The sequence below is a fragment of the Amphiprion ocellaris genome, chromosome 23, assembly GCF_022539595.1.
Source record: "Amphiprion ocellaris isolate individual 3 ecotype Okinawa chromosome 23, ASM2253959v1, whole genome shotgun sequence".
NCBI classification, from domain to species: domain Eukaryota; kingdom Metazoa; phylum Chordata; class Actinopteri; family Pomacentridae; genus Amphiprion; species Amphiprion ocellaris.
Window position 1 is genome coordinate 5,377,143 of NC_072788.1, and position 22,080 is coordinate 5,399,222.

General features: G+C 40.5%; 1 protein-coding gene across 1 annotated transcript; it reads right to left on the bottom strand.

Moving 5' to 3' along the window:
• Window positions 1-3,586: 3,586 nt before the first annotated feature.
• Window positions 3,587-20,131, bottom strand: chrnb1l (cholinergic receptor, nicotinic, beta 1 (muscle) like). The gene is made up of 11 exons (XM_055007604.1): window positions 19,655-20,131; window positions 16,592-16,725; window positions 15,497-15,541; window positions 15,044-15,153; window positions 14,495-14,603; window positions 13,664-13,811; window positions 13,257-13,442; window positions 12,510-12,733; window positions 12,258-12,436; window positions 4,310-4,448; window positions 3,587-4,057 (listed from the first exon to the last, which is right to left on the bottom strand). The coding sequence occupies exons 1-11, from the start codon at window positions 19,746-19,748 to the stop codon at window positions 3,917-3,919; spliced, it is 1,509 nt and encodes a 502-aa protein (XP_054863579.1). The 5' UTR covers window positions 19,749-20,131; the 3' UTR covers window positions 3,587-3,916.
• Between the last annotated feature and the right edge of the window lie 1,949 nt (window positions 20,132-22,080).

Consider the following 22,080-nt stretch of genomic DNA (forward strand, 5'->3'; position numbering starts at 1 on the left):
GAGGAACACAGTAGGAACATTGCTTCCTCCCCCCTTGCTCTCTCTCCTCCTTCCCTTTTTCTTTTTTTTTTCAAAGCGTAAACACACATTCGTCTTGCTGGTTTAGCTGTTGCTCAATGGGAGGTGAAAAAGAAAAACAGCTAAATCAGCCCAAAGAAGGGCACTAAGAACATTCTCTCAGGGGCTCTCCCTCCCGCCTCTGAGGCCTCCTCTGGGTCTGAAGTGAGCAAGTGCAGCGCAAATCCAATGATTGAAGTCCTTTAAGTGCCCTTGGAAGTCACTGAGGCATTAGCAATAAAACACACTGAAAAAGCTCCACAAATGAGGGGGATGGCGCCCGTCTCTCCATGTCCCCCGTCTTCTCCACCTCCATTCTTCTTACGCAACAACACTTGGCTTTTGTGCAGCAGCAGGAGAAGACCAATTATAGATTGCGTTCTTGGTCTTGTGGACTCATTCTTCTCGCCTGGCCTCTGAGGCGGTGAGAGAGAGAGAGGCTCTTTTCTCCTAAGAGCTTGGCAAGTGCTACATACAGGGGAGAAACATATTTGCACAGTTTGGGCACAATGAACACAATCACACAGTCAGTGGCTTCATGCTGCACATCAGTGAGCATGAAAATGGCTACAGTGGAACTGTGGAATGTAAGATAATCAGATGTGAAGAGAGTCAAATAAAAGGGGCAAATTGGGGTGAAAAAAATAGGTGACAATGTGTTTATTAGAAATTAAAGCCCTGTTCCTCGTTCTTTTACTTATTGTACATTTCCACCGTCATTTTTGAACTCCTTGTAGTCGTTATGTTTGGAATTTTAGGTCTCTTTTTGCATCTTTTTCTGCAACTTGTTTTGCAGGACTAAACCATTTTGATGCTGTATTCATTTTATATCTGTCTGTAGTTGTTTTGCAACTTTTTTTGTTGTTGTTTTGCATTTTTTGTGGATACAACCTAACAAGTTACTACTAACTAATGACCAATCAGATTTCACAGGAGCCTGTCCCACCCCTTCCCACTACTCAGTCCCCACTCCTGTATTTACCCAAACTAAAATATCTTCTTTTTGACCATTTGTTAGATTCGGCAAGCTCGAGTTTTAATGTATAACTGACACAAATGTGTTTTGATAATGATGCTCATCAAAACATGTTAGCAGAAAATGTGAGCAGAAAAGCCAGGAGTGTTGGAAAATATTTACACAATGTTTGTGATTTTCAAAGTCACGGGTTTTCTGTAGATTGCCTCGCTTTTATCACAAATTTAAAGCCCTGCTTCTTGTTCTTTTACTTATTGTGTCCATTTTTTTATTTCCAGTTCTTTAAAATCTCTTTGTAGGCATTATGTTTTAAGTCTTATGTGTCATTTTGCATCTTGTATTTTGTCCATTTTGATGCTGCATTCATTTTGCATCTCTTTTAGTTGATTTTGTATTTTTTTATGATACAACCTAGCAATCTGTATGATTATTTTTGGGTTTCTACTTTCTGTAAAGCATTTTTAATCTTTATCTGCCATGGAAACTAATTAATTTAGGCACTTCAGAGCTAATTCAGTCATGTAAAATTGGCACAAGACAAACAGCAGAACTTGTAGCATGATGCACTAAGCTGTACTGTAAGCAACTCACATGAAAACTAACTTAAAGTCCCTTAAAGTCTGGTCAATGTTTAAATCAAAACGACACATTTAGAAGTTTTTTTTTCCTTCATTAAAACCATCCCTTCCTGTTTTAAAATAGTTTAGATTCAACTCCACACAGTTATTTTCTCTAGAATGTGCAGATCTATGAAGTCACTGTCTCTCTCTTCATCCTTCTGTCCGCCACTCTGCAGCTCAAGCACACCAGCTCACCTACAGCTATGCTCAAACACTGTTAAGTTACTCTATGCCACACAAAGGCAAGTTAAAATACTGGAAAAATCCAGCCACATGTTAGAAACTCTTCCACTTATTTGACTCCTGATATGGGTTGATACGGATTTCAAGAAGCTAAAAACCTTAATTTTATTGGAGGATGTCTCTAAATGATCCTGAATCAGTTTTCATTCTGCTTTAACTAAGGGGTTCCTTCGTTGTTTCAGCCACACATTAACATTTTTATTCAATAAAAAGAAGATATCTGACTTATTAAGGGACCCGTGTTAAAGAAAAGCATAGATGTTTTCACAGAACTCAGACTTGGGTGTTAAGAACGACTGCTTGGTGTAGCTAATTGAAGCCACCCAAAATTAAAAAAAGATCACTAAATGGTAGCTAAAAATGGCAAGAAAATAAAAGCTCCATTTAAATATAGCCTTTCTTTTCAAATCTGACCTGTAAATGCATTTATTTTACACCATTTAACCTTAGCAAAGTTCTACAGAGTGCTTTAAATACCATTCACCGTTTACAAACACACACTCAAGGTGCTCACCTGCCATCAGGAGCAACTTGGGGTTCAGTATTTTTCCCCTTCGGCACACAGAAGGTCTGGGGATCAAACTGAGATTAGTGGAAAATGTGCTCTACCACCTGAGCCCCAGCAGCACCAAATGTGGAAAAATAATCAAGGGATAATCTTTCACTTTCCAAAAAAAATTGGATTTACACGTATGATGAAGGTGACAGAATGCAGAAACGAAGCGTCGTATTCTTGTTTTGACACAATCATGTTTTGGAGATGCATTATTAAACCTTAGTAATACACTTATTTGGAATTTGGGACAGTAGCGCTCTGTAAAATGCTTTGGTCAACACTAATCCTACAAAAATCTATTGGATTTGGCTATATTTTACTGCAGGGGTCGCAAAGATTCCAAAGAGGAGTAGAGTTTTAAGCATGTTTTATGAACTATTAACCCTCATGTTGTCCTGCAGGTCAAAATTGACCCGTTTTAAGATTTGAAAATGTGAAAAAAAAATATATATTTTCACAGTGAAACTTCTGATGTCCACATTTTCAACATTTTTGGGAAATCTTTGAAGATGTTTTGGTGAAAAAAAAATGTTAAAAATGTTTCTGAAGAACGCTAACAAAAAAAATCAACCAAAATCCAGCAAATTTCGCTGGATTTTGGTAGATTTTTTTGTGAATATTCTTAAAGAAAATATTAGTATAGTAGTATTAGTATATAAATTTTACTGATATATACGTAATCACTTCAGATATTTTTAGGATTTTTTGGAGGAGATTTTTACTCATTTTTTGAAAATATTTACAAGAATTTTCTTGCCAAATTTAGGCTGTTTTTTTTTTTTTTTTTTTTTTTTTTTAAATAAAACTTTTAAGGGAAACTTTTAAGGAATTTTCTTCCTGAAGGTTTTTGCAAATTTTCAGAAATTTGGGGGATTTTTTTGCTGAATTTTTGGATTTTTTTCAGACAAAGAAACAATATTTTTTGGTGCCCGTAAATGAGGACAACAGGAGGGTTAAAGTGTTTGGGGTCTTAATTTTCATTTACTTTTAAAACTCATTGCAACTGCAGGGATGCCACCTTATAATTTAACATTATATCACTGCCCCCTACTGCCTCTACTTCAACATTACAACCACTAATATGACCACTGCTCTGTGTCAAGCTCATGCTCTACATCAAATAAAACAAAAAGCCACTTTTGAGAAACATGTATTTCAAGTCTTTAGACTCAAACAACGAAGATCAAAATGTGTTAGATTATTTAGATGAAAGTAATGCAAAACCACGGAGTGTCCTATCCTTTAAACCTACATACATGGATTGTGTGAGCATGTCAGCGGTGTGTCAGGCCTGTGGGCATGCTTCTACTCTTCATACAAATGTGACGTTACAAAACATTACTACCGACATACGGAATAGTTGTTCATGGAAAGTCAGATCTGGTGAAGCACCGAGAAGAAGTAAAGTGTCAACCACACCATGTGCCAAGCTGTGTGTGTGTGTGTGTGTGTGTGTGTTGTCCGCTATGGGAAAGGGTTGTCAGGTGTGTAATTGAAACTGGCGTCCAAGAACATGGCGAGGGTTCCCAGAGTGGTGATGATGACAAACAACCACAAGAAGAGACGGTCCACCACCAGGGCGATGTACTGCCAGTCTCCTGTCATCTGGAGGGAACAAAACACACACACACACACACACACACACACACACACACACACACACACACACACACACACACACACACACACACACACACACACACACACACACACACACACACACACACACACACACACACAAAGCCCTTACTGTAAGCACTGAGTCAGCAGTGTACTGTATGCATGCAGTGACACATGTTTGGAACACCCTGTGCTCAGGAGCAGCGGACGGACTGGATAACGGGAGGCCTGACTCACCGTGTCGTCCGTGTCCTGCTTCTTCAGCTGCTCGGCCATGTATGTCACAGCGGCGATGGCTGACTTCAGGTTGGGAGGGAGGATCAGGCAGAAGCTGTCGGTGTTGGGGAGCCGCTGGAGCTGCACTGTGCTCTCACACCTGCAACACACAGAGACGAAGAACTGCAACAGAGAACAAGTAGGATACTGAACAGAAACTAAAGGACACTTGATGCAACACTTTGTGGCTGAAACTGAACATTTCTGTAGTTATTTTACTTCCATGTGCTATGTGCAGACACTTCTATGTACATTATACCAAAATCAGCCTTCAGCATCTTGTTTTCCAAAGATTTAAATACATTAATCTAATTATTTTGTGTAGTTTGTGTATACCGCTGCATGAAACCAACATAAATAGTCTGCAGCTCAGTGAGCCTGGAGCCGACTTGACAATTTCGCCATCTTTAGTGCTAATTGTGGTATAGAACACAAAATACAGCTGAGACGGGATGTATTTTTCACGTATTTGGCCACAAAGAAACATATTGTACAATGAAACAATTGACCTAGTGATTAATGAAGTAGATAAAAGTCCCAAATTTTATTTAAACAGATCCTAAGATGAATGTCTGCACTAAATTTCACAGAAATCCATCCAAAATATTACACACTGGATATTTTTAATGACAAGCTAGTAGAAACTGGTCACTACCTTTTTGACAATGAATGACCGTGTGTACATGATTCTTAAATTTTGTGTTTTTAGTATCCTGGTGTGTATTTTTTCTTATTTATATTGTACATATAGTGTATATATTTTATGTCTTAATTCATAGATCTGTTCCCTTGCTCTTTTCTTACTGTCATTTTGCTGCTGTGATATTGCAAATTTCCCTTTGTGGGACTAATAAAGGATATTCTATTCTATTCTATTCTATTTTTTCTTTCATTGTATATTCTTTTATGTTAGTCTATACATTTATTTGAATTTATGCAGTGTGGGTTTGAAGAGATCCAGCTCCAAACCATCCTGACTGCACTTTTACCACACTGGCAAAGAAGAACGCTGTCTCCAAAGAAAACACATTCTAAGCTGGGTCCGTCTCTCCGGTGAAGCCTGTCATGATAACACTCCCCACAGCTCCATAAGCTGAGATTTATACTGCGTGTGTCATGAGTCACTGGGACAGCACTGTTCACCTCTGCTGAAACAAACCACGGCTGACATTATCTGTCCAGCTGAGGACGTGCGGGACAGACGCAGATGTCAGAGTTGTCGCTCCGTAACAAACAGTCATGCGTCCTTGTGTGCCCTCTAGCCACTGACAGGCTTCCTGCAGCTTCTAGGAGCACTGAGTGACAGCAGCACACTCCTGACAGAGGGTGACATTGACACTGGGTCAACATTTACGTGATGCCGCGACCTCTGACTCCTTCATTCTTCCCAACACACAGCTGTTCCATAAAGCAAAACACCGGGGCAGAGAGGGAACGTTCCTACAGGGTCTGCATGCTGTGAAGTCGTCACAGCATGTCGTCTTCCTCCTTAAGTTCTACTATTTCAGTAGAACTCTGAAATCAGGAAGAAAACAACACAACCCAAAGTGTACATGCCATGCTTGTTAATCAGCCAGATGATGTATAGACTGAGTTAAGCTAAATTTCAAACCAAATTCAGCCTTTAAACCCACAACTTCTATAAAACGCTGCTGTTTATCATGACTTTAAGGGAGTTACTTCTCCTTTACCAGACAACATGTTCAAACAATTGACAGAAAAACACATTTTTAAATGATCCGACAAAATACAGTATACTGTAGAAATACAGCAGGTCATTTCACACACACTCGTGCCTGCACAGGTTCAAGCAAACACTTATAGGGTGTTTATTATTCGCTAAAGATTCCACTTCCTCCTGCTGCTGCCCTTTGCTTCCCATCACCCCATTCACCCGTCACCTCTTTATAAACTTGCGTGTATTTTCCATATCTTCAGAGTCAGGTGTAGACTTTTAAATCTGACTGAGATGTTTTATGCAAATCTATTTTTTATGTACGAGATGTTCTTTTAAATACATGTAAAATCAGCTGCTGTGATTTCAGCTGTTAGATCATTTTTGGCCACTCGATATTCTAATACTCTGGTCTTATGTCATTTACCATTACAAGTGATGAGTCCATCAACATTGCTAGCAAGTGGAACAAGTGATGTGTATCTATTTAACCCCAGGTGGTATGTATTATGCATGCCACTCCACAGCTAAATGTCACAACTGGAACACAGAACAGCATAATGAAGGCTTTGATCTCTTCAGTACATATTACTCTATAGCCATCCTGTGTAAGAAATAAAATAAAATGTGGCTTCATTTCTGGATATCCAGTATACAATGGAAGTGAGTACACCCCTGGGCAACATCATCAAATGTCAAATGATTCAAAACTGTCTCATCCCTTAATGACTGCACTAATTCTAAGTGGAGCAGCAGAGTATTTCCTCTTATGAGCAGTAAAAATCAAACATTTTAGAAAGACAATGTAGAAAATATAGGCACCAAAGTAGAAATTCAACAAAAATGAATAGACTTGTTAAAAAATCTGACTGTGAGACTTCATGAAGGGGGAAAATGATACAGGACGATTAGTGGCCAACTAAAAATGAGCAGCAGCAATCAGGAAGTACAGAACGAGTTATATTCATTATGATGTAACGTACAGTGCACTACTTGACTTGGCACAGGGGTCATCAATGGAAACTTTCAGTGACGGCTCAGACAGTGTGAAGGACAGTGCATGACATCAACCGCTTTGGATGGCGTCCAAGACAAATACCACCGCTTGTGCTGGCACAAAACTGCAAGAGGACATGTTGCTACAGAACGCAAAAAGAATCCTGACGTATGTTGAGAGCGCCTTCTTCGGTCAGCTGAGAAGAAATCAGATTTGTTTGACTCAGATGGTGCGTAGGACTACCACAGTGAATGCACGGTCCTGGCAGTGAAGCACAGAGGTGAAAGTGGGATGATACGAAGCTGTATGAGTGCAAAAGCTGCTGGGGAGATGGCTTTATAGATACACCATGAATGCCTGGAGATATACCAAAACACTCTCGGAGGAAGAGGAACATTCCAGCAATTTTGAATCATATGACATCTTCGAGTCAAGCTGCTACCTATACCCCGAGATCCACTGGCTTTGCTGACATTCTTTAGCATATGATCACTAAAACGCTGTGACTTCATGGATGCATATCACGTCTCATCGTTCCTTCTGAGGAAGTCTGGCCGAGCATCACAGCGCATGTCATGTCTACATACAGTCCATGTACGTGGTGTGCAGTTACATGACGTGCACGATGGTGGCAAATGTGCAGAAACTCCGGCAGCAGGAAGAGGAAGGCGCCAGAGAAGGAGCTGGACAAGTTATCAGTGCCACAGAAAAGACAGTGTGACGCCAGATGGACTGCTGGACAATAAAAAGGAACCGGCTACTGTAGGAATGATGGTGTGTGTGCGTGTGTGTGCAGAGTGGTGCTCCACATACTGCATGCCATCCACATTCCACAGCTTGCATTCATTACCAGATACATGGAGCCTTTCGCACTATGATACACTGATACACAGACACTTAGACAAGCACATGCACACCGTACTCTAACTTTACTAGCATGTCAGCTCATGTATATTGTCTAATACTATATTCTGATCAGACAATAGAGCTCGTTGCTCATTTAAACACGTGTGTAATGAAAAAAAGACTTTTATGCTTTCTTTTCTTGGTATATAACACCTCATGTCCCCAAATGTCCAGAAAATTCTCATAAATATGCTGTAAACACCTGCCAGAATAACAAAATAAAGAGAAATGCATGAGGCAACAGATAGGCTGGTTTCTATCTGCCTCGCCACCATCTCTCCCACATCTAAAAGCCTCCCATGTCCCGATCACTCAGCACCAGCCTTCCCACCCACTCATCTATTCTTCACCCTCCCTCCACCTTCTTTCTGTGGGATTACCCCCTAATGCCCAACCTAAACAGAGGCTTAGAGGCTGGCGACTGTGGACGGGTGTGTGGGGCTTAGCTGGGGCTGAATCTGATGCATTTGGAACGGGATGAGAGATGCCCAGCACCAGGCCTGGTTCAGGGGACTGTGGAGCTGTTTATGATGCCAGGACTGGGTGGCAAGACTGAGGCCTACTATCAGATTAGTCAGAGAGAAGCCAGCAATTTAGAAAAGACGTCACTGGGTTGAAGCAACATTTTAGCAAAGCAACATCTTGTTAGCATACAAGTACATTATTCTAATTTTTAATTAGAAAAACAGTGTTTGATCCATACTAATAGTTTCTACTGGGTATATTAATCTGATATCAATGGTCTTTATAGGCTTTACAAGGATGGAATATGAGCCTGCTATCGTTAGTAAAGCAGTCAAAGTAAAGCCCAATTTACTGTAGAAACCAGAAAAGAGACAACAGTCACTATGGTTGCAATTACTTCATCTAACTGTGTGTTTTTGCTTGTAATATTTAACTACTGGTTCACACAACTCCACTTTGAATAATGCAGGAGGATGCCTTTTTGACGTAGACATGGACTCTTCATGTTTCTTTTGTGACAGTGAACACAGCACAGGCTTTTAGTAACTTTGATGCCTATTTAGAAGCGTTGCAGGTGACTAAAGCAACAAAGGAGAGACTCACTTCACACAGCAAACCCACAAGTTTTAAAGGAAATATGCCATCAGGCTGTGGGAGTGCTAACCTCACTTAATACAAAACATAGTTACTACATTAATTCATTTAAATATTAAGTGTTTTGTTTGCTTTCTTTTTAACGAAAACTACTCATACCATACTATAAAAGTCCTGCATTTATGTGCAAGTATTTAAGCATATTCAAGCAAACATACTATGGTATTAGTAGTAAAAGTACTATATGCATTTATGTACTGTATATTTTTTAATTAAATTATTATTACTCATGTAATTGTGTAAAAGCAGGATTTTACTGTTGTAACTGTAACTATATGCATTCATATGCACAAAATGAAACTTGTAATTCCTAGTTGAGAATATATACCTTATGAGCAGGGATGTCCGATATTGGCTTTTATTGTCAATAACCGATACGCCGATATTGTCCAACTCTCAATTTCCAATTCCGATATCAACCGATACCAATACCGATATATGTGGGCTTGGAAATAATTCCAAACCACAGACATATTGTTAGTCAGCCACAGCAAGCTTGTTACTGCAGCCACACTGTTTACACGCTTCACGACGCAGTTTGATGATGAGTTCATTTCATCCAGGCATTATTTTATCCATTTTCATAATAGGCAAAAAAAACGATAATGATATTGATCGATATTACATTTCTATGCCAATATCGGGCTGATAATATTGGTGGGCCGATTTTATGGGACATCCCTACTTATGAGTGCAAATAATTTTAAAACAACACCGTTTTAATTGATTATATAGTCTCTCATTCAATGATTAGTTACAGCTTGAATAAATATTGGATTCATGGATGTCTCAGTTAATAATAACCATGAAATATCAAGTTAATTCATTGTACAAATGGTATTTTATATTTGAAATTTTGAATAGGCCTGACGCACATGATAAAATTAATCAACTGTCTTGCTATTAACTTATTCTTGGACAAACAGAAGGAACAAACTGTGGAAGATTGCGATAGGATCACTGAGGTGTCAGATGTGACTGGATGGTGAAGACAAATGGCAGACATGGTTCACAGGTCATCTGTTAGGGCCCCTTAGCTGAATTTTGCTCAAGGTTTCAGAGAGGTCAGGACCGGCTCTGTCTTACACTCCCCTCAGGCCAGTGAGGAAAAGAGCTTCCTAATCTGTTCAACCAACCTGAATCCAAAAACCATCTGTCCCAGTTGCTGTAGCATAGCTGGCTTCAACAATACAAAACATCACAAAAAAACCCCAAACTTTCTGTGTTTCTCAAGTTCATCCTGCAGCCAATAAAGTTTCCTTATGCATTCTGTGCTCCATCAATCAAAGGTTTTTGGATTTATGCATTCAAAACAACATTTTACCGAGATGATCAGCATAAATGATTCCATTTAAGTAGCATTAGTTTCAAAATATATCACAAAAAGCCCAATAAAGACATTTGAATATACACTGTGCATTAAATAAGTGCCTCTAAAACATCCTGTACACTTTGGACTAACGCTAAAACTTTGTTTATAGGCCTTTATTCAAGAGTGTTATCAGACCAAGACCACCTCCATTTGATTCGTTCAGCAGAATCGGAATCATTAATCTTAATCTCTTTGGTCCATCAGAGTGCCTTTCATATGGTTGTATTAAATATGGTATTAAATATGGCAGGCTGCAAGAAGTGCACATAGTGTTACAGTCTTGACAGATTCCCTGAGCTGCTGTGATGATGGCTGTAATTCTGCCAACTCTAGCACACAGTGTACTTTACTATAATAGCTGGTCTGGCATCAGATCCAACTTTCACACTTTGGCACACTCTACAAGGAAGATTCATTCCCACACTGGCTTTTATTACCATTAATAGAAATAGCTCTCCCCAGGTGTAACGTCAGGATCAGCACATCTCAGACTAGAAAGAGGCTGAATCAGGATGGATGACCCTCATGGTTATCACCTCAGCTCCATGCTTTTGAACAGTCTTGACAGATAAGAGGACAGGCAATATAACTTTTGTCATTTTTAATAACTCAAACCAAGAACTAGGTTTGCCATTGAGGTCTAATCCACTTAAATGGTAATTAATTGTGAGATTTCTACATTTTTTGTTGTAGAAAATCAAAGACTAAGTAACCAACTGCACTGATATCAGGCATGTACCACAGGGTTTTTCAGATTCTATTAAAAAAAACACTGTTTTGGGCATTCTCATTGCTATTTCTTATGTTCTTATTCCTATTTGTTGTCATAAAATGTGTCACTTCACATGAATGAGAGTTGAGAATACTTTAACGCTGTGCAATAGTATTGAGTACACCCCAGTGCAATATCAGCTGAATATCAAATGATTCAAAACTGCATCACCTCTCAATATATCATTTTGTCTGAGAAACTAAAGTGAATACACCTGTAATCATGGCTCCACATGGGAAAAAAACTGAAGAATTGAGGATTCTGATTATATGGAACATAGAAAAGGATACAGGAAGACTGGCAACCAACTGAAAATCAGTCAAAACACAGTTGCAGCAGTAAACCAGAGGTAGAAAATGAGCCACAGTACCAACATTCAGAGCCACAGTGGTTATCCCTCCACAGAGTACACCACTTCAACAATCTAGATCTGAAAAACAGAAGGGCAAGTACTTTACACTTGGCAACAGGGGTTGTCAGTGGAAAATGGAATCTATGAGACAGCTCATCCAAGAAAAAACAAACTCTTGCTTGCTCTTCTGCACTACACTACCACAGTGAATGTATAGTCCCACCAGTGAAGCACACTGCCAGGCCATATAGGCGGTAATGCGATGACATGGGGCTGGATGGGCGTGAAAGGCGTTGAGGTGATGATATTTATAGACGGCACCATGAATGACTGTGGATATACCAAAATACTGCTGACAAGACGACTCCCAGTCTGCAGAAACTTGGCAGAAGAGAAATATTTCAGCATGAAAACGATCCAAGCACCAACTACCAAAATGTACAAGAGTTTCTAAAGCAGAAACAGTGAAAGCAATGATCTGGTGAAGTACGTTGCCTGATCTGATTGCAATAGAACACCTTTGGGGTATTTTAAAGAGAAAGATAGAGAAACACAACTGCTTCTAATATTTGTGCAACATGTGTATCCTCCATTCCAAGGATGATTGAGACATGAGTATAAACAAGCATTGAAAAAAAACAAAAGATGTAAATCTCACTAAAGCAATATAAACTGTAGATCTCTGGTAGACTCCTTGTTAGTAAATGTGTCCTTACCTTCCTCTCCAAGGTATGACAAGATCAGGGTTGATCTTGCGAAAGAAGTATTCTCCTCCAGGTTGTCGTCCATTGTAGCTTCGGATGGGTGTGTCCTCACTAGAGTCCTCCTTCAACATAGGCTCCTCTGGGTTCGGCCTCATCATGCCGATGTATTTGGGAAGGAAGTGAATAAACACCTGAGGAGTGAGGGTTCAGAAATCAGTCATTTTTCACAGAGGTATTGGAAAAGCTGAGATGGATGCTTAGTACCTTTCGAACCCAGTTTGGCATGATGTGCGTGCTGGGCGTCCGGTGGTGAAGGTTGAGGACGACGACGCTCAGGATGACGGAGAACGTGACCAGGATCATGGTGAACATGACGTAGTTGACAATAATTGGGATGCCGAGGGACGTCTCAGGGACCTTGTCAGCCAGCAGCAGCATGAAGACAGTCAGAGCGATGAGGACAGAAATGGAGAGAGTCATCTTCTCCCCTGCAAACAGAACGAGCAGTTTGGAAAATGAATTATGACGGTAAAGTACACTGTATTCAACTGACAAGGACACACTTTACAGTAAGACTGTATTTGACTGTTTGTTGTGGAGAAACATGCCTCATCTAAGACGTGCAGAGTTTACTAGTAAGTGGTGCTGACTCAGCTCAGTCTCACAGATTACCTAAAGTGAGTTTATGCTCCAAAAATTCATCATGCTCAGTTTTACCATCAATCCTGCTGCTTTCTACTGAATCTATATTCCCTGCAATGTCAGTGAAGCATCACTCCTCAAAGTGCAGGCACACAAGGCCAAGGATTGACAAAGAAGATTCATCGGCTCGGACACTTTACTTCAATCTGTGGTATATCAATAAATTCCTTTAAAGCTTGCCCTGACTCATGAAGCAGCTTGGATTGGGCACATGCTTCTTGTTATGACATGAGACAGTGCATCACTTCCTATACTCTTTCTTGGCAGTGACGTGTGGTCGCAATGTCAAAACATGTCAGATGTGCTGACCCGCTCCGGGAGGCAGGTAGAAGACAAATATAGCCAACACGCTGGTGAGGATGCAGGGCACGATGATGTTGATGATGTAGAAAAGAGGCTTCCTCTGTATGATGAGATAGAAGGTGATGTCCTCGTACAGGTCCTCCTTGACGTTCTTCCGTGATGGTTTGTGGCATATGGCCCATTCTCCGTTCTCTGTGGAGGAAGAGATGTACAAGGGAAGGAATAGGGAGCAGATGTTGAGAGCAGGGAGAAGGTTTTATTTGAAATCTTTACGATGCACAGTGACATGGAAGACAAAAACCAGGCAGCTTGACAGTTATAAAAGCAAGTCATTGCCCCATCTTTTCATGAAAAACTGCCTGTATATATTATAAGATCCACAAAAATGTGATAAACTCTCTCCGGGTACCAACCAGTGAAAGCGTTCTCATCTATAACAATCTCCTGGATCTCTTTGCCATCGTCATCTAGAAAGTACTGCAGGTCGACCTCAGAGGCATCGTAGGTGTACGAGCGGAAAACCATACTGCAGTTTTGCCAGTCAAATGGGAAATACGCCACCTGTGGATTGACAATCATGCATATTATAGAGAAATATCAAAAAGACAATACATTTTTCTCTGCAGCATTCAAACATGGCTTACATACATGTGGCTAATTGGGGAATGTAAGTTAAACCCTGTAATGAAAATTCTTAGATTTGTGTCTAACCACATTATACATGCCAGAAAATAACTGATTATAATATGCACTTTTGGATTGGGCTAGAAAACATCGCTCTTTGATGCACTGGAGCTTCGCATGGTTTGCGCTTCAGCAACAAGGGTATACCGAGTCAATCGCGTCGAAGCCAACAGTTTGCTAACTAGCTATGCAACGGCATCTTCTCTGGATACCTTAATTTGTGAAACAGCTCATTATTTCAGTATCCTAGGAATGATGAGATGATGCAGAGGTGGATTGGTTTTTAGAAGTGCCACATTGATGGAGAGGTGAATTACGCAGCCAACATCTGGTTCCATTCTTGGCTGGACCCACCAACTAATGAGTACAAGTTCCCTTATGCATTTAGTTTATTATAGCAGATAACTTAGTCTACAGCTACAAAGTGATGAAAATATTAGATATCTACAATTCAGAGCATGGAATACTGCTTATTTTTCCATAATTCTGAAACCTTTTCCTGTGGTGTGACAAACTCCGAACACTGTATTCACTGCTTTACATAGACTTGAAGACAGTACCTCTATAGAGCAGGAGCTTCGGTAGATGGCTGGTGGGAGCCAGTTGACCGTCCCATCGCTGTAAACCAAGACGTTGACATACAGAGCCACGTCAAACTGACCGTCATTACTGTGGAGAGGAAGAGAAATGTCATGTTCACATTACTCCTATTCTTCTTTACTTACACACAAATACAGTGTTACAACTGGGTCACTGACAAATGATACAGAAATGTCATTTCCTTGCCAAGCAATCACTTCTGTTCAAGTTTTGTCTTCCATATTACAGGTTAAATTTTAAAATTTGACCCATAAAAAGATGTTATTTACATACACAAAGATAAAAGTAAAGTAGCTGTGTTTTTACCATATTGAGGCTGATGACAATGACATAATGGTTACAGATGATTGGTTATAATCCAAAGTATTCAGACAAATTACGATTTCAGACTGATCAATATTCATCCCGATGAAAACATGAATGTGAGCGCCAGGTTTCACAGCAGTCTATCCATTGATGGTTCAGATATTTTAGCGGAGGACCGACCTTGTGCAGACAGGGACACTCACTTGTTTATGAGGTAGATGTCGGGACGCCACACCTTGTTGGGAGGAATTCTCAAAACATCAATGTTGTCATATTCTGCTGGGTTCCATGACAACCGGTAGTCTGTCCACGCCTGGGGATGGATGAGCAGAACAAGGAAGGCGGCAGTGAAGCAGGAAAAATAAAAAAAAGTGAATGACAGAGCAGACTAAAGGTGATATTCCTGTCTTTGTATCCTTGTTTCTCCCCCCTTTGACAAATCTGGTAAATCCCACAGACACGCATTCACTCAGCACTGTCACAAACAGTCCATGAATTATAATTAGAGAAGGCTACAAGAGTGAGTCAGAGAATAAGAGGGATAAAGCAGGAAATAATTTGGGGTTATAAAAAGTGACAAGTCCATTTAAGGGCAGAGTAGCAGAGGAGAGCGGAGTTAGAGCGAGGCTCGGGAAAGAATATTTTTGTGCTCATACCAGATTCATGAACACGTTGGTTGTCATTTCCTCATTCTTCTCATTCTGTGGTGTCATACAGAGACACACAGGGAGACAGAGAGATGTACATCAGTAATAGCATCATATCTTTTTGTGTATGTCACTGCCATTACTGTCAAATCTCCTCTGTGGAATGAACTGTGTATGGATGGATGGACGGACGGCCTCACAGCACCCAGCAGGGATCTGATCTAAAGACTGTGTTTGTTTGCACTAGTACGATGAGATAAACTTTGAAAATATGACTTCATCTGTAAGGGGTGCAAGATCATTTGCAGGCATATTTGAGTGCATAACAGTAAAAGCACTGGCAGGTAACAGATCATTTTATTACAGTGGTTCTGCTGGGAAATTTTTCCATTCCTGTGGATTTTACTGACAATTTTTAATTTATTATTTTCCAGCTTCTGTCAGGTTAGTGGCATAGGATATGAAGGAGGGGAAGAAGTACCTCATTCCACAGCCCAGTCACACTCTGGACAATTAACCAACTTACCTAACATTCCCTCTTCCATCTCCACATACATAATGTCATTTTACTTATGTGGGAACCAACATGTGTAATGTTACTCCTGTATACTATATAACAGGGTATTTCAAATATTTTTATACAGAGTGCTTTTTAAATGTATATAGCTTCTCTTTTGCTGCTGCTCTTTAATTCTTTAACCTTTTTTTCCTAAAAAGCTTACTTTGAGAAAAGTACAAGAATTCCAGTGTACCTGTACTGTAACGTTCCTGTGCAAATGCAATAAATTCTATTCTATTCTATTCTTTTGCAACACCACCTACCAATGGCAGCAATGGCTTCCCTACCAGGACAATGCGACTTGCCAGCAAACTCCTAAGAACCCATTCTGATCAAGTATAGTCAAGAGGTGCTGGAAAACATCTGATCCCACCCCACAACCCACAGGACTCAAAGGACGTCCCAGTACTTGACACCAAAGGACACCCAAACAGGTCCTGTGCCTGTATCTCAACAGTTCAGAGCAGGTTTGGGGACTATACTAGACAGGTGGTTTTAATGTTGTGGCTGTTTGATGCATTTTGAAAGTGTGTATCTATAGTTACCAAGCTGACCAGCTGGGAGAGGGTCATCCCCACCCGAACCATCACCTTCTCTTCCCAGTAACGAGCCGGTCTGACTTTCATGTTGTAGTTCTGAAATATCTTCTGATGGAGCCTTCGCTCCGTTTCTGAGGCTCCTGGATGAAAGGACGGATGCAAAGAGACACAGCATGATGAGGGGAAAATGATAACTAATGAATCAGTAGCCACCATCGTCTGACGGCAAACCAACAGTAGATGATGGATGAAAAATGAAAGGCAGGGTTAGGAAAAAGACAAAAACTGATGAAAGTAAGGGAAGAAGTGGAGTAATGTGTTTTGTGCAGTGAAAACAAAATTATAACTGGCAAAATTTAGAGAATCTTATAAAATAAAGCATAATATCACAAGTTAATACCAGAAAACCACAAAGTGCTTTCATAAAGGGGAATTTCATTACTTGTAACATGTCAATGAGGTGAATTGATCATGAGGTTTTTCCACAGTACAGACTATTACACGTGAAAAGTAATGGTGATATTCAGCTTCTAAAAATTGCATGCCCTCATTGGCTTAGTCTTAATTGCTTAATTAATTTAAAAAAAAGCAACCAAACACAAAGAAATAAGGACAGAATATGGACATACCACAAAACATAAATTGCAGTTCTTTAAATGGCCACTTGGGGTTGGCTCTAGACGTGAGTCACTCTCCATAGACTTCCATGTTAAAATGAACAACTTTACAGCAGCAATAAACATGTTTACTACCTGATACAAAAGCAGTTGTGGTCTCTATAGCTAATTTCCCCATTTATGACAACTATATGAGCAATGCGGTTTTAAATAACTTACCCATTTAGATAGTATTAAAGTTTAAAGTTATATATGATTAAGAGAGTGTGTACACAAAAGTAATTTTTGACCAGCTGAAAATTTTCATCTGAGACTCTTTAGTTGTTAAGACACAGAATATCTGTAAAAGGACTGCGTTAATACCTAATTTCATAGCATGTTTTTGCTATCAGACAGTAACTAAATGTGAAAATGTTAGCACAACGTAGAGTACTTTCACAGAATAAACGGAAGGCTAAAGCACATCTCGGTGTGTGAGTCCAAGAGCTGAAGCTTAAGGGTTAGTCAGTGTGGTATTTGTCACACCCCTCCTGCATCATGATTGGATGGTTGGGTGATAGGTGACAGTGACAAGTGTTTTACTTGAAGCTGAACACCTTTAAACTCTCGGCGACAAGGTCAAAATGCCACGCCGAGCGTCTCATTATACCGCTGGCGCTTTAAATCATAGTTTAAGTAGGAGGCGCCCTCATTGCTAACACCTAAAAAAAACACTCTGGCGTCTAGAAAAAAAACACTTTGGTGGACAGACTCCCTAAGGGCCCAAATCAGTGCTACTCTCACTGCACCGCTTTGCTAATTTTTCTGATTAACTGGTAATTAGGAGGTGTTCTCGAAACATATGGGTGGCTTCACTGAGGGTTTGTCCATCTTTGTATACACTAAAGGACCAACAATGAAGCACACAACGCAAGCAAGTCACCTGTTAACTTGCATGTCGAGGCCACTGACATCCAGACAAAAGCATGTTTGTTCTCTCAGTGAGGCCGACCTGCTGTGGTTCGGGGTTCAGACTGTACTTAGATGACCGACACTAAAAATACCATCTATTCTACACCCAGGATGGACCGCTGCTCTGTTGTGTGATTCATATTCTAATGAGACCACGCAAAAAGCATTTATACTATTACACTGTGATCTGAAAATAAATACTGCAGGCATGTGGCAGAGCTGGAGAACTCATTACGAGTGGAGATTTGATATGATTTTATTCATCTCGTGGAGAAACCTCCACAGCACAAATTGGGTTTTATTAATTACCAATCATTCCCTGTGAGGTACGATGGAAGATTAAATGGGCCCTCTCCATGATAAGCATCAGGATCTAGTGATGAGGGACTGTCTTCATTACAAATATGTGACAAAACAAAACAGAAAAAACCGAGGACGGACGGACAGGACATGCAAAAGAAGCAGCAGAGAGGCAGGTGGTGGTGGTGTACAATGGGTAGCAAAGGTGACTGAGCTAATGTAATTGATATGCAGCGAGGGAATGGGATCAAAGGGATGTCTGGGATACCAGCACCATCGGGACCAAAAATAGATTCTGATTAACAAACAATGATGTGTTAATATGATTCATTATAAGTTCTAGAGAAAGAGAAACAGGAGGAGGTCAGTCTTAGGAATCGGACTTTGTTTCCACTGTGGTTTCCCTCATATTCCAGAGGAAAGACAGTTGTAAAATCACCCTCACAAAAGGACAAGAATACACCACCGCCTCCCCCGTGTAGTTCCCCTAACAGCACAGGCCAGCTTTTTTGCTTTCCACTCCCATCGTGGGGTCAGAAGGTCAAAGTCAAAGCCCTTCAGCTGAGGCCAGATAAGAAGTATTGAAAATCAATTCTAATTATGATTTTTAACCCTCACATCCTCACCAAAAACGAGAGCGAGAGGGAGAAAAAAAACAGAGGAAGTGGAATCAATAGCAATTTAACTGAACTGACAGAGTGCAGTTGGATGGGAGATGCTTGGAGGTTATCTGATCCTACTGTAGCTGTCAGACTTACAGAAAAATGCCTCAATTCCTACGCCTGAAAGTGGAGGTGGAAAGGAGTCTCTGCTGAGCACCCAGAGAGGAAACAGGTAGCAGAGTGAGGACAGTAACACCGAACCACAGGACACCAGCAAACATAGGGCACCTGTTTGTTTTCTCAACCCAGTGTGGGGTCAGAGGTCAAAGCAAAAAGGAAGTGAAGCAGTGAACATTATTTCTGTATTTAAATAGTAGAGGAACAATTTAGCTTTGTTCTTTTAGCATTTGAACATCTTTATTTGGGTACTAGTGTCAGGAATGCTGCCGGAATTACTTGAATTTTCAGATTCTTTTGATGAGAACTCAAACATTCCCAAACTGTAGAATCTAAAATCTGTTCCTGCTTGAAAGACATATCAGCTGATGTAAAAATATCATCATCATCCAAACCAATGTGATCATAGGACACATCCTTACCTGTTAAAGAGAGGCAAAGGCAGCCGCATATGATTAGAAGCGTGTTCATCCTCACATTTATGTTCATCTTCATTTGTCCGGTGAAGAGAGTCATGACATCTTTTGCACTTTGTGCCAATCAAAGGCTCCTCTCTTTGCTTTAGTCCTCCCTTCACACCTTCACCTGGAAGCCAGATGGATGAGCGTCTCCTAAAGCACCTTTGCGCCGCAGGCAAACACTTGCACACCTCCGGTCGGATTGCAGATAGTTGGCACCTCCGGAAGCACAAGCCGTTCAGCCAGCAGCTCTCTCTCCTGCCCCTTCGTCTCTGTGCGGCCCTGGCTCCTTGGGTGAAACCTCGGCCTGAGTGGGTGCGTGTGCTGGGAGTGACGAGAGGGCGGAATGTGTTTGCACTGGGAAGCCTGTGGGGCAGACACCTGTTGGTGCTCACCAATCTGAGGTTAGCGCAGTGGGGACGGTGGGTGGAAGAGGAAGTGGAGGGGGTGGGATGGGGCAGAGGAATGGCAATGGGCTACAGGTTATGACAATGGGGATATTTTTGGGGGGAGAACAAGTGGGCGGAGTTGATTGGCGGGGGCTCAGTTTCTGTGTGGTGGTTTGGAGATGAAGCGGTTAATATTGTTTCACTTTTATCGCCCTTTTCATGCCATTATTGATCATTCATCGTCCCCGTTCAGTCAAATCTCCTCTATTTCTTTCATTTCCAAACTCATTTTTTGGTGCACTGGCAGTTATTTCTGTTCTGCCGTGTTGTGTCTGACGATAAAAAATGAATCTGATACAAAAATCTGACAGTTAATTTAGTTGTGGATTTAACAGTTACAGCTATCACGGCTCATGAGTTTACGGGAATAACTTGTCATCACCTTTCCAATTTTAAGTCCCGTACACAGCTGTCAGAACGGTCCTCCCGAGAGCATCCAGTGAAAAATATGCAATGAATTAAAGCGACTATGTGTGGAATTTTAAGTTCCCAGCTGGTGCCTCCCAGTGGTAGGAACAAAAAAGACAATGTGGCAAATAGCAATAAGAGGATCTTTCAATAATACATGGATAGACAAGCATGAGTCTGAAATGGAAACTGAACATGCATTTTGTTTCCCTTTATGCATTAAATTATGTTACCTTTTTGCATTTTTGTTGGTTGCTGATACAGTATTGCAAACTTTGACTCATTTTTCATGAGTATTTTAATATTGTAGGATGATATTCTCAGCTTTCTCTATAATTTCTAGATTGTTTTAAAAAGATTTGATTGCATACATGTCTTTTTGTCTTAGTTGTTGTGAGGTCAATCCTATTTTTGCTGTGTATGTAGATTCCCATATCGTGACTTTTGCTTGTTTCCACTTCCTCCTCTTCCCTAATGAAGACTCGATGTGTCGAAACAGCCTATCCATGTGTTATTAAAGGATTTTTATATTAAAAAAATCTGTGTGCCTCGGGTACTTTTTGGAGTGCTGACCAATGCTGAGGACTTCCATTATTAAGAAGTGCTACAGTGATTGCTTCCTTTTCCCCACGCACCCAAAGATTACATAACTCTGTATAATTGGTGGCTTTAGTCACACAATAGCTTTAAAATGTTGCACCAAGGATCAGACCCACAATCCTGACATTATCTTAGCAGTAATGATGAGTAAAATATATAAAGAGAGTTTGAAAAGAAGTTATTAGAGCCAAAAAGATGTAATTCAACAGAGCAAAGTCGACATAATGTGGCCTAATGCATGTTTGGGACTTAAAATGAGAGGCACGGAAAGACTGTCGAGTGAAAACCGTCAGGATAAAATCTGGGATAACCAAACGTCTCGGCAAGAGCAGCGAAGCAATGTTTGTAGCAATGGAGAGGTGTTACAGGATTTGATCAGAGAAAGAACACATAGCCTTGCTGATACCGAGTTTGAGGTGAGCTCGAGGCAAGAAAAGATGTCGAATGAAGCATAAAAATGGAGATGGATGTTGTTGCTATAGAAATGGTGAGCTCTGAGACGTGAAGACTACAAGTGTAATGATCGATGAAGTGGAGGCCTCGCAGTGAACTCCAGATTCTGCCGCTTCTTGGATCCTTCATGTTGCTTCTTATGAAGTTGATGTCTATATTTCAAGGATCATAAAGTTTTTTTTTATCCGTTACACAAGAGAAGAAAATGCTCGGTTTCTCTCCATCACCTATTCTCTGTCTCTAGTTTTGAATTTCTATCTTCTCTGTTGCCTCCTTCTACACTCCCAGTGTGGATCAGAGCCATGTTGACAGTTGTGAGAGTTAAAATGTCTCTGATTTGTCCTCTTGCATATCCCAGTATGAATACACCATAATGGCCCATGTGTGTTTCCTTGCATCCTCCAGAACAGCTTGTCTTCCCAATGCTGCAGCTTCATGCAAGGTCAAGGTGTTGGCTAGCAACCTGAGGATGGAAATGAA

Excerpts from the sequence above, each read along its gene's own strand:
- chrnb1l (XM_055007604.1), bottom strand. The coding sequence starts at position 19,748 with ATGACTCTCTTCACCGGACAAATGAAGATGAACATAAATGTGAGGATG. Across the intron at positions 12,734-13,256 it reads CTACCTGCCTCCCGGAGCGG|GGGAGAAGATGACTCTCTCC; the intron begins GTCAGCACATCT and ends TTCTGTTTGCAG. Across the intron at positions 12,437-12,509 it reads TGCCAAACTGGGTTCGAAAG|GTGTTTATTCACTTCCTTCC; the intron begins GTACTAAGCATC and ends CTCACTCCTCAG.